General features: G+C 43.5%; 2 protein-coding genes and 1 long non-coding RNA gene across 4 annotated transcripts; 1 reads left to right on the plus strand and 2 right to left on the minus strand.

Moving 5' to 3' along the window:
- Nucleotides 1–14: 14 nt before the first annotated feature.
- LOC5519827 (ras-related and estrogen-regulated growth inhibitor) lies at nt 15–5,960 on the minus strand. 2 transcript variants are annotated; one of them, XM_001639732.3, is made up of 4 exons: nt 5,117–5,960; nt 4,219–4,275; nt 2,209–2,282; nt 15–751 (listed from the first exon to the last, which is right to left on the minus strand). In XM_001639732.3, the coding sequence occupies exons 1-4, from the start codon at nt 5,229–5,231 to the stop codon at nt 311–313; spliced, it is 687 nt and encodes a 228-aa protein (XP_001639782.2). In that variant the 5' UTR covers nt 5,232–5,960; the 3' UTR covers nt 15–310. The 2 variants fall into 2 exon arrangements, with proteins under 2 accessions (XP_001639782.2, XP_032220596.1); XM_032364705.2 differs by lacking the exon at nt 5,117–5,960 and adding an exon at nt 4,429–5,075.
- Nucleotides 5,961–7,239: 1,279 nt separating this feature from the next.
- Nucleotides 7,240–10,656, plus strand: LOC125568004. Its single transcript, XR_007311992.1, has 2 exons — nt 7,240–7,456; nt 10,195–10,656. It is a non-coding gene; the product is annotated as an uncharacterized LOC125568004 (long non-coding RNA).
- On the minus strand, nt 7,922–12,546 carry LOC116603475. The gene is made up of 2 exons (XM_032364704.2): nt 12,002–12,546; nt 7,922–11,758 (listed from the first exon to the last, which is right to left on the minus strand). The coding sequence occupies exon 2, from the start codon at nt 11,700–11,702 to the stop codon at nt 9,186–9,188; it is 2,517 nt and encodes an 838-aa protein (XP_032220595.1). The 5' UTR covers nt 11,703–11,758; nt 12,002–12,546; the 3' UTR covers nt 7,922–9,185.

A 12,546-nucleotide genomic window follows, 5' to 3' on the forward strand; every position in this document is an offset into this window, starting at 1 on the left:
ATAAACAACGAGAGTCCGCCATTACTGTTTATTCGTTTTGATCCTAAGGTTTTTCTCAAATACATTACAAAATCTACGAGGCTGGCACCAGGACGCTGATTCGCGCACGTTCAATTTAGTGTTCCTGCTGATTTCCGGCGTCGATTCCAAAAGAGGACGTGAGAAAGCATAGGAAATGCCGCCCTGAACATGACACGACTCGGGAAGAAATACTTGATCTCGTGGATCTAAATCATCCTACTATCGCACTTTTGGCCCCTTTTCCACCTAGCTGAACTATTACTAACTTAATTTCCTTTGATGTCATGCTTTATAAGACAGCAATGGATTTCCGTCTGAACGATGGTGTCCTCCTTATAATGCTGTCTTTCATTTTTAACAAAGACATCGAATTGTTTCCTTTTTCTTTCTCCTTCTCGATCTTATCCCGCTTGATAAATCTCTTGATTGAGCTGTGCAAGATACGAGATACATCCGTAAAGCCATTACTCTCTGATACTGAAATTTCAAAGAAAGTAGCCTCGAGTTCCTGCGCTAAGTCGCTTCCCTCGGTTTCTTGCACTATGCGAAAATGTTCCAAGTCTTTCTTGGTCCCCACCAATGTGAGTGTCATGGCGTCCGAGCTTTTTCTTTCTTTGATGTACGTTCCTATCCGAGACGCCTCGTCAAAGCTGTGCCGACTCGTGATCGAGTACAAAACAACGAAGACCTCGCCTATTTCTAGACACCGCTCGAGTTTTGCAGGCGAGTTCTAAAAAAGAAAGTAACTGTTATTGCAACAAGAGGAGAGATATACGCAGGTATAACCGTACACGATGTACATGTACGCAGATACATAAAGGCAGATTTACATAAACGCACATATAACACGCAGATATATAACGCTCGATATACATATACGCTGATACACATATGTACGGAGTTCTAAGGAATTCACATTTGAAATGCTAATGCACATTTATAAGCACATACTGGAGCTTATGCACACTATAATGTTACGCCGGCAAGGCGGTGGGGGTTTGAACATTTAAACTTGTCGGTAGGTAGGAATTTTGACGTTCGTGTTTTCTCGAAATTTGTCCCCAAAACTTGGCCCTGGGGTGGAGAATTTGATTGAAAAACATCTAAAAAATGTCAAATTCCACCGCCACCCCCCCTAGCTTGACATTGATAGGTGCATTAGGAACACATTATGAATACCTGTGGTAAAGGGCCCCATACGCTGACATGCTAGCACACTGGGCAACCTGTGGTGAGAGGTCCCATACGTTGACACGCCAACACACTTGGCCACCTGTGGTGAGAGGCCCCATACGCTGACACACCAACACACTGGGTCACCTGTGGTGAGAGGCCCCATACGCTGACATGCTAACACACTTGGCCACCTGTGGTGAGAGGCCCCCATATGCTGACACGCCAACACACTGGGCCACCTGTGGTGAGAGGCCTCATACGCTGACACACCAACACACTGGGTCACCTGTGGTGAGAGGCCCCATACACTGACACGCCAACACACTTGGCCACCTGTGGTGAGAGGCCCCATACGCTGACACGCCAACACACTTGGCCACCTGTGGTGAGAGGCCCCATACGCTGACACACCAACACACTGGGTCACCTGTGGTGAGAGGCCCCATACGTTGACACACTAACACACTGGGCCACCTGTGGTGAGAGGCCCCATACGCTGACATGCTAACACACTGGGCCACCTGTGGTGAGAGGCCCCATACGCTGACACACCAACACACTGGGTCACCTGTGGAGAGAGGCTCTGTACGCTGACACGTTAACACACTGGGCCACCTGTGGTAAAGGGCCCCATACGCTGACACGTTAACACACTAGGCCACCTGTGATGAGAGGCCACATAAGCTAAAACGCTGACACACTGGGCCATACACCTGTGATTTCCCTATCGTCTTTAAGGCGCGCGCATATTGTACAGGCACTCACCCTTGTACCATGGTCTGCACGCTCGATAGTGACTACCATATAAGACGCGAGTACCTATATGGGTCTGCACACGTTATAGAGGTATCGGACAAGCCCCGCGCATATTGTACAAAAGAGGTGCACACTAGTACCAAGCGGCACTTACCTCTCCCGCGATGTCTATGAGCCCTATATAGTGGCTATAATGGTATCATACAAGCCTCGCGCATATTGTATACAAGGCAGTTACCCTTAAGTACCACTCACCTCTCCCGCGGTGTCTGTCAGCTCTATGGCCACTACCTCCCCGGCGACCTCCGCATCTTGACGATACGTCGACTCTGAGAGGAAAGAAATGTCTCAACGTCATTGTCAGCATTCTCGAAGAACTTGAATTCCGTGTGCATGTGAGTCAAGTGCACCTAGTCGACCGTAGATCAAGGCTTCTGCGCGATGTTGCTGCAGGCGCCGTACACAGGGGGATGGCCAAGGTGTGCGCACCCCCCCCCCCTCCAAAAAAAAAACAAGTAATTGGATGATTGTCAAAAACTATCCTTGTTCCATATGATACCTATGACTGCGCACCCGCCTTTCAGCAAATTCTGGGTGCGCAACAGTGATACGTAAAAACGTAATATTCCTTCAGAGACCAATACATTTCACCATGCTTATACCATTTCCCATTCTCCCTTATCTAAGAACACCTAAATCAGCCAATTTATTGTTTTCTAGCCAAGCAATTTATTTCTTAAAGAGGGACCGCTGGGCCTTAATATGGTAGATGTGATCGATTTGAAGGGGCTCGATTGCCCGTTAGACATGGGGGCTACCCTCGGGGTCATACCCCCTTAAAGCCGCATTGTAACCAGTTTACTTCCGGTCGATTACGTAACAATCTCTGATGATTTTTAACGGAAAACACGAAAAATATTTCAAAATATAGAAAGCAGTGTTTCTATTGGAAGTTTCTTTGAGGATGTGACTGCTAATTTAGAGCGGATGGCCTGTTAAATATTTCGGATTCGAAGAGATTCTTTTGTCTTTTAACGGTTGAGGTTTCTGTCGGACCTCCAGAAGTATAAACTAGTGACAATGCGGCTTTAACGTCTCTTGCCACACCGGCTCCGAAGGGCGGTCTAACCCCTTAACCTGAAAAGGCACGTTAGGCAAGCTTGTTGCCCAAAGATTCATACATTAATTGTAGATCATAATTGCGTAATTATAGCGCAGACTGATTCTACTTCTGGGTTGGTGGCCAGACTGCTTTATCATATTGCTACGGTGCTACGCGCTGTCATTGGTTGACTAACGTACTACGCGCGCTCTTATTGGTTCACTAGCGTACTGCGCGCGCTCTCATTGGTTGATTAGCTTACTACTCGCGGTTTTCATTGGTTGACTACCGGGCCGTACAACGGCAACACTCCACACGATGAAAATTTTTCAAAACACTGTATAATAAATATCTATTTCCCTGGTTTCTTTTGATGGTACAAAAATTAAGGATACGCGACTTTTTCCACCGTTTTATGGTCTACGAGTTTAAGCTATAGAACAATGTAGAAAACCTAGGGCCAATTAGCTCCCTAGGCTCCTGTGCAGCCGTCCTTAGTGTCAGTCTAAAATTCCTCTCCCCGGAGGAGGGAGGGAAAGAGAAATTTCTTACTGACACTTAGAGCGGCTGCAGACTATAAGTTCTCGTACCGTACGCGCGGGTGCTCTTTCAATAGGTTTTTCTTATAAAAACAACTCTCTATAAAAACGTCCAGCCTGGGATTTCGCACAATTCTAAGACCATGCATATTTATATACATGTAATTAATGTAAGAACATAGGTCAGAACATTTACAGCCTTAGAATGCTCCAAAAACGGTCCAGCCTCAACTGAAAATTATGAGTTCTTATAATTAAAAGAGAAGAATACACTATAATACTAAACACACACACACATAGGTCTCGCCCGATTTTTGTGTCATCCCTGAGGGCGCAGACCTCTAACTTTCTTATCTAGAGCCTTCGAAGTGGGGATATCACAGACTTTTGACCACTGTAGTATGCTACGAATTCTACGTCACTGCCAGATTATTATCTAACCTCTGTCGAAAAACCAACGTTTGTTGATAAACAAGGTAAAGCCGCTCGAATAATAAAAAAAAGTACGTGACAGCACTACCCATGCGATAGCCATGCCTTCGGGTTGCTTTTTAGACAATCCAAGTTTTAATTAGATGTTTGCGTATGATGAGGAAGACTTGGCTATTATTCCTAGGGACTCACCAAGTGTGTCGTCATATTCGCCAATAAATCTCTTGGTCAGAAACCTCACAGTCAGCGCTACAATGACAGAAAAATATTAGACAAATAGCAGCTATTTGTAACACTATTAATGGCTTCAATCTCGTTGAACCCAAGGTTATAGAACGCATTTCTCAGGGGTAGTTTGCGCATGGAAGCTTGAGGGTCGGGAGTGATTAGCGCAAACCTTACATAGAGAAAAAGTTGCCTTTGAGTTGAAGAATACGACTGGAATGCAGTCATCTTGGATTAACATTGCCGATGGAGAACTCTAGGCTGGCGCTTCGGATTGTTTGCATATCACAGTGTGACAATAAAAGAATAAGATCTGCTATCAAATTTCCCCCCCCCCCACAACTTTTAAAGCAAATCAAAGGAAAAATAAAATGCTTGGTGTGTGTGTGTGTGTTTTTTTAACCGGCGCCACTTGTTAAGTTTTGAATACCCTATGCTTGATTAATTCGGAGTTTTCTATTTGTATGCCAGTTTCCCTATAACTGCAACAAAATGACATCAAAATTATCGTGTACAAAGACAGGACAACGATGTGCATTGTGAAAAATGTCATAATACAACGGAATAAAAATCTTGTCAAATCTTGTCTTGTTCAACACTACGAGCTTTGCACTTAAACAAATATCAAATCGGCGTGTACTGGCCACCTTGTTTCAAGAAATTTGAAACAACAGAAATGTGTTAAATTGTCGCTTGCAGCTTAAAATACTTAATAGATTAGTGAATAATTACACGGTCAAGGCTTAACGCATAGAACTGGCCATTTTTCATGGCTAATTTATTGAAACCCTGGAAATGCGAATTTGAACAGCCCCGCGCTGTGGACTACAAGGTACACATTACAGCTGAATATTACTCTACAGACCTGATTTTCCGACTCCATCTTCTCCAATGATCACCACTTTGACTATTCTTCCCTGATGCGATGACGCTTTGCTCCGGTTCTTCTTTAACGTGTTGTTATTGTCTTTTCGTTTCATGGCTACTAGCGGAAGCAAAGCGCAGTTGGGTATGGTTCAGCCGAGAACAGACGTCCTCCAAGCATTCTGCAACCGGAATAACCCCTAGAGCCCCTAATTCGTCTTGATTTCCTAAGCTCTCATTAGAGTCTTATCAAGAGCAACCGTTGGATCAGTTATTAGGTCTGCCAGCTCGCCGAGGACCTCAACCCAGCTCTTTGTAGACATATCATCGATTTAATAACTGCTCTAATTCACCCCTGATTGGTTGTTGTTGACCCTGAATATTGGACTTATTGTTTTCAGGCTGCGGGTATTTTGTAATAGCGTAGTAAGGCGTCTTTTTTAGTTCAATGTTGCCCGAGAGGACTGTATAAAAATAGCACACGATTGAGTGACTGATGAAACAAAGCAGCACAAAATCCGACCAAGTTCTCGCTGTTGGCGCTCATCCGATTATAACTTGCTATTCCAGAACACTCTATTAGCAATAAGGTTGGCTATTTTTACGCTTAGGGTAGAACAAGGCGGAAAACCTTATCGCAAATTAAAACCCTTCAAGAAATGATTTGGACTAGATTGACCAAGATTTCTATTCAAACGACCGCAAATATCGATTTTTGATGGACAATATTGTTGAATTGATGATTACCATTCTAGCGATGAAGGACATACGATAGCGAAGAGCAGAGGACGAGAGTATTCCCTTATTCCAATGACGTTGGTAATTAGCTCTCGCGCTTTAATCTTAGGATTACACGCAATAGTCGGAAAACCGAGAATAACTTTAAAGATTTTGGTGAAAGACGTATGTAAAATGCGCCAATCTAGACTTATCAATTTACACGCTTCTTTTTTGCGAGTCCTGTGCGTCTGAAAATAAAACTTACTTACAATCTATTTGCGATCGACATGGCATATGGCCTGACGTCCAAAGCCTCAAATCTTGATTTTTGGGGTTTTATTTCAAGTAAGTATTCAGGGAATTGAAAGGCGTGGGAGTGAAGAGAGTGCTATCTCCCCCGCCCACCACTAGGCTATCACACCCTGCCATCCGCCATTTTGTCATCCTTGCAAAAGTGTGGAGACAGCATCTAGTTTCATCGAATGTTCTGGAGAGCTGTTGTGATTTATTGATTGAATTTGGTAAATGAAGGATATATTTGTTTAAATTTCTTTGCAAACTTGTCTTACCAACATGAGACGAAATACCCTGGGTATACCAAAGGCTCCGAGCTTCGCGGCGACAACGATTTGAGCGAAGCGAACGTATCGCTCAAATCCTTGTCGCCGCAAAGCTCGGAGCCTGGTACCCAGGGTAGAGGAAACACTAATAACAAAGGTGTGGCTGACCATGACACTTTAACAGAGAGATTTCCCTTTTTCTCGCCGACATTATTATAATTACGTGCTCCTAAGGAGCATACACTTATTTTAATACATAAGAACCTTTTTTTATAAGAACGTCCAGCCTGAGTTTTCACCCAATTGTAAGAACATGCCGATACACTCAGATATTAGCAAACTTTTACTTTGTTGGTCTGCGTTCTAAAATTCAAAATCAAATTGTTTACATAATAATAACAACCTTAGATATTATTGTTATTGATCATTTGTGTAATTCTCTACCTAATAATATAATGGGTATTGTATCTTTTTATACAATGACACTCGTAAATCACGCGCTCTGATTGGTCAATGGTCCATGTATTATTAGATGACACACGCACGCTTGGGGTCAGCAAAACTTGATTGTAACGTAAGAAAACATTTCCATTGCTGTATGAAACAAATAGATCTCATTTTTCTGGTTCGTCTGTCCTTATACATATGCACAGAAGATGTCACAGCGACTGCGTCTCGTTGCGCACTTATTCGTTCATTACTCACTGTGACGTCATCTGTGCAAATGTTAGAGGATACACATACGCACTCAAAAATAAGATCTATTTGTTAAATACATAACATATAAGTAAAAAATTAAAATTTATCTTTAAAAACACTTCCAGCCTTAAAATGACTACAAAAAAGTACGGCCCAGGCTCAAATTTAAGAAGACGTTCCTACAAAAAGGATTTTACTCGAGTTTGACGCATTTTAAAAAGGCCAAGGCCACCTCTATCGGACCTGCGGTCAGCCCCGCCCACAACGCCTTGGTGACCAGGCAATCAGACACTTCTCGGTTACTCGCGTTGGTTTCGAGAGCACAAGAATTCGATTCGGGAAAGTAAGGTTGATAAAAGGAGGTAAGCAAGAGTCCTTATAAGGTTAGGGTCGCTGGGCGGACAGCCAGTTCATCCGATTTGCGTGACGCGTGGTTTTGTAGGCTGTGAAAACCCCATGCATGTGAATTAAATCCGTTTGAATCATGCTGAAATTCAATCCGTCCTACAATAAAATCGACTCGATTATATTTCTATGATATCAAACAATGCTGGGTAAGTTATATTTTTCAAAATGATGGGAGCTCTAAACATTCAAAACAAAAGCAAAACAACAGTGTCACGCAAGTCGGATTTACGGACTTTAAAAGCGCGCAGGGCATACCGCAAATGCTCTCGAGTCCAATCTCGCTGTTAACTGCCTTGGTAATATAAAACGCTGCAACGTAACGCACGCTAGGACGTTATCCTAAAAGGTTACTCTATCAAAAACCCGTGTGTCGCAACCCCAAGTAGCACATGGTTTACGTATAGATAACTGAATCTTGCTCTCTTTAAAACTTTTTTAATTTGGACGATAAACGCAAAAAATAAATACATAATAAATACAAAGATATTGTATGTAAAACAAGATTGTGTCCTGGTATAGTACCAACTCTTCTACCAAGTGTGTTAAACACACATATTTATCTATAGCTCTGTGGAGTCCAAGTACTTTAAGGCCTAGATTAAACGGCGTGCCAGAGTCGCACCGTTCTGGTTCGGTAGAGGTTCGTCGAACTTTTTGTTTGTTAACTCCCATGGGTATGGAGTGTAACAATATAGTCATTAGGCACAAAATACATGCTGCTTTGTCTTACGACGCTAAAATGGAGGACAAAACACGAAGACTAGAAATCACTAGAAAAGCCTTCTTGGTCAGAGCAATATGGTCTAATAGGAATAAGTTTATTACATGGCGTAATAGATTGGATAAAGAAAAGGCGACGACTCCTGCTGCGTCTTCTGTTTTTTTTTTTTTAATTACAAGACGGCATTTCGCATGAAATGCACATATTTTGTGTCCCCGAAACAAGAGCTGCACATCTGTACCCGACCCGTCGAGTCCTCAGGTAATGGTTTCCGAAACCCCGCCATTTTCACAATTGCCTGAAAAGTGCGAGGCAAGGGGGCTACATACGGGGTCTCAGGCTACATACGGGGTCTCAGGAGTTATTGTCGATTTGGCGCATGCGCGAAGAACGGGGGAGTCAATAATATTCTGCACGGGTAGCTCCTTTTTTTACTTTTGTTCAACCAAAACGATTCGCATTGATCATAAACTAATCTACTTAATGTAATCGTTATGACTGGTGCGACCTTGGAGCACCGTTTCATTCCTCGCCGTACCAAAGTCGCATTATCCGACTAGCCCACTTGCGTCAGAAAGTTGGTGCGACCTCCTCATTAATTCCTCGTGCGCAATAAACGTCGCGCTAACATCGCATTATCTTTCGAACTTTTCTAGAGCCGCACGATAATGCGACCCTGGCACGCCGTTTAATCTAGGCCTAAGCTTGTGTTTCAACGAATTTTTGCGACTTTATAGATTAGCGTTTACAGGCCTCAGGAAGGATAGGAATAGCTCTCAAGTGTAACAGCCGGATAATCAATAAGGCGTATGTTGAAACCAATTTTGTGATTGCCTACTCTTAGATAGGACAAGGTAAGCCCTTGAGTGAAAGAGCCGGGTGTTCGCCTATGTTTTTACTAGTTTCTCTGATTTCCTAGTGACAGGCCAAGGATAATCCTTTAGTTAAAGAGCGTGATTGCTTTAAGCCTCTGTTCTCACAAGTTTTTCTGATTTTCTATTTGCGTCTATAGGCTTAGAAATGCCATGAATAGCCCTGTAGTGAAATAGCCGGTGGTCGGAGCGTTTAAACCTCTTTCTACACAACCCGCATGGGTACGGTTTGACTCCTGTGTGAACGCGGTAGTGGCGCTGGTACTCGTCCGAACGACGGAATTGTTTTTCGCATCCCGCCCATTGGCACTGGTACGGCTTTTCGCCCGTGTGAATGCGCTTGTGCAGTACCATGAAGGAGCGATGACGAAACGACTTGTAACATCCTGGCCAATCGCAGTTGTATCTAAGGGCAGGGTCGGGTGAAGGGCTTCTCTTATTAGAACCGGTTAGATCCGCACAGTGAACCTCTTGGTCTCCGCGCTTTGAGCTTCGGTCAAACTGGATACACGGACTATATATCTCATCATAACAATGCATGTCTTCTGCACGCTCTTTCTCTGCCTGGGTATCTTTTATAACTACATAGTTTGACTCTCCTGAACTCAATTTGATCTCCTCTCTTGTGTCGATATCTTTTATAACTGTTGACCTAGCTTTCATATTGACTATTACACTCTCGCAAACACTCTCTCGCTCTTTGGTAGTCGGTACTCTGTCGAAACAAGAACTATTGGACACTTCACTGGTGCGGCCACGCCCTGTACCCCTCCACCCCTTATTCTCAAATGCGCGCGCTGTGAGGCTCTTATTTTCAAAGAAAGTACTTTGTCTTCCATGTGATTCAACGGGCGATGAGTCGCTGAGCCCCTGGGTAGGGAAATAGCGGGGACGTGGGTCGTTATACTCGGCCGAGATCACAGTGGACCGGTCTGCAGATGCAAATTGTCGACTTGTGTCTGTATATCCAGCTGAATTCACAGTAGACAGACTTGCATTTGTACACCTTGACACAGGCAGGCACGTATCATATCTTTCAAGACTGCCACCAAATAGGTTTTCCAGCTCAATAACTCCAGCATAACTATTGTTTTCGCAGACTGGAAGAGTATGCTGATGACTGTCCTTAGGGTACGGGCCACAGGTCAAGTCCATATACCCATCGTTGCACCGGCCTTTTGTATTAGTGACATTATGGAGCGCTTTAATGTTGATGGCACTAGAAGGACTGATACAATGGCCGTTTATTCCGCCATTTGTGCCCGCTTTGAATGAGTTTGGGATCTGACCTTTGGAATCCAAGCCGCTGTTGGGTCTCAAGTAATCACCGGCATCAGACTCGATCGAATTCCCCAAATAACCCAATCCATTTGGTATACTTGAACCAGACACCGTTACCATATCACGGTGTAAGTCGTTTCTACCGTTATTTTTAGTATATGAACTGCGTTTGGATCCAGAACGATAGTCTACCCGTGTCGGAATCATTTTATCTCCCTCTAAGCATGAACTACGCGGCTGAAGACCGCGGTCGTATCTCATATACACAAAGTTCTCCTGCTCCGTGTGTGAGTACTGTTTGCATTCAGCAGTCCCACTAGCCCCCGAAATAGCGCTAGATATATGAACATCACGGCAATCACTTAACTGTGAAATATAACCAGTGCCCCCTGAGTCGTGCGCATTGATTTGACCATACGGCTGCGGCAATGTCTGAGTTTGAACATCTACTCCATTAACGATTACATTCATTTTTTCCTTTTTCTTGATGTCCGATTCTCCTAGATTCTCTGGGGTGCGCGGTAAAGATTGATCAGTGATGGATGAGCTGTCGATTATGCGAGATGGCGTTTTGTCACGCCTGCTGTGCTCATTGCTTACCCTTTCATCGTTTCCAGACGAACGATCATCGCACTCTAAAGACGCATTCACAACCTCACCATTCGCGTGGTCTACTGTTTTCTGGACCAGCACTTCCTTTTCTATCTCCTCTGCTTCTTTGCCAATGCTCTCTGTTAATGTTTTAAATGCGACAGTTTTGTTATCGAAAGAAGTAAGACCCCATTGGGGTTTAATCATGCGTGTGGTAGCTTGATTTTCGTGTTGTCTGGAAACCTGCACTTTCCCTTTACTATCCGCAAAAACGTACAACTGGTCGGATTCTTGGTCACTGTACCCTAAGCCACTGTCCGGACGGACAGCCTTGTTCAGATTATCATTATTATCTGTTTGCTTTGCCGCTTCCCAAAGTGCACAATCAATATGGTTTTCTGTATTACCTTTCATTAGCAATTCGTGATATTTTCCCATGGGCATAGCGCAACAGATATCTTTAGATCTTCTCGGTTTGGGCACAAAGTAATTATAAACTTCCAAAAATTTCAGCGGCTTTGAATCTCCTCCATGCTTAGTTCTTCTGGCAAACATAGGGTTCAACTTCAAGGGTCGTGAGGCCACCCGTTGGACTTTTTTATGAACTTTGTTGACTGCCCTTCCATCGGGCTCCAGCATAAATCTTATCTGCTTTTTTGGGAGATTAAGTTGGTTACCATTTCTGGCTAGGATAGCCTTTTCCGGTGACGACTTGGCTGTCGAAGGAGCTGCCATATCAAAGGTCTAACTCGAGTTGGATTTTTATCCTATCAAATAATACTCTCAATTGCCTACAAAAGGAAAACGTGGTCACTAACTTGTACTTGCATGATCACATTCTGTCGTACCTAAATTGTGTGTGTATAAACAAATGAAAAGAGCCACTAAAATGTCGGCTCTTCTAGCTATTGGTGTGATGGTTATTGCTTTATATCAACACTAAGGTTGTTTTGAAACAGGGTTCACTGCCTTCTAGAGTGCACACCGTAAACTTTACAACAGCTTGCTCACGAAAATGTCGATTGAGTTCTTACCGGTTCTATGTCGCGTGTTCTTTCGCTGCCGAAGAAAACAGTTTCTTCATGTAAGATAAAAGGCCTGAAACCCGACTGTCGTACCTCTGTGGGAATGCGTAAACCATAAGCCATGAAGATTAGGGCGTGCAGAAATGTCACATGTTGTTACGATCGGATTATTTACAGGATAAGTATGCGTTGTTACTTATTCGCGGGAAATTGCGTTATTTATACTAGCGCAAAATTCAGATGGACTAAAAAAGGGTAACATTCTTTGTGAATTATAGGCGTAAAAAACTGATGGTAGCAAAATGTACAGCGACTTAAAAAACTGCCCAATTCTTTAGCAGCGATCAGGCGTAAAGGAAGCCCAAGTCGCCTAGCGTATCATCGCCTTGTCATAGAACGAGGATAGATAACAAGGCAGATAGAGGCTATACCATATGGGATGGAAATCTATCGAGCTCTAGTGTCTCAATGCACTGCATTTTAATGGATAATTTTCAAGGGACACACAAACACAATACAAAACAACAGAATGCAAATGAGGTACGGATGTTGTG

Source organism: Nematostella vectensis, chromosome 6, assembly GCF_932526225.1.
Source record: "Nematostella vectensis chromosome 6, jaNemVect1.1, whole genome shotgun sequence".
Classification (NCBI taxonomy): Eukaryota; Metazoa; Cnidaria; class Anthozoa; order Actiniaria; family Edwardsiidae; genus Nematostella; species Nematostella vectensis.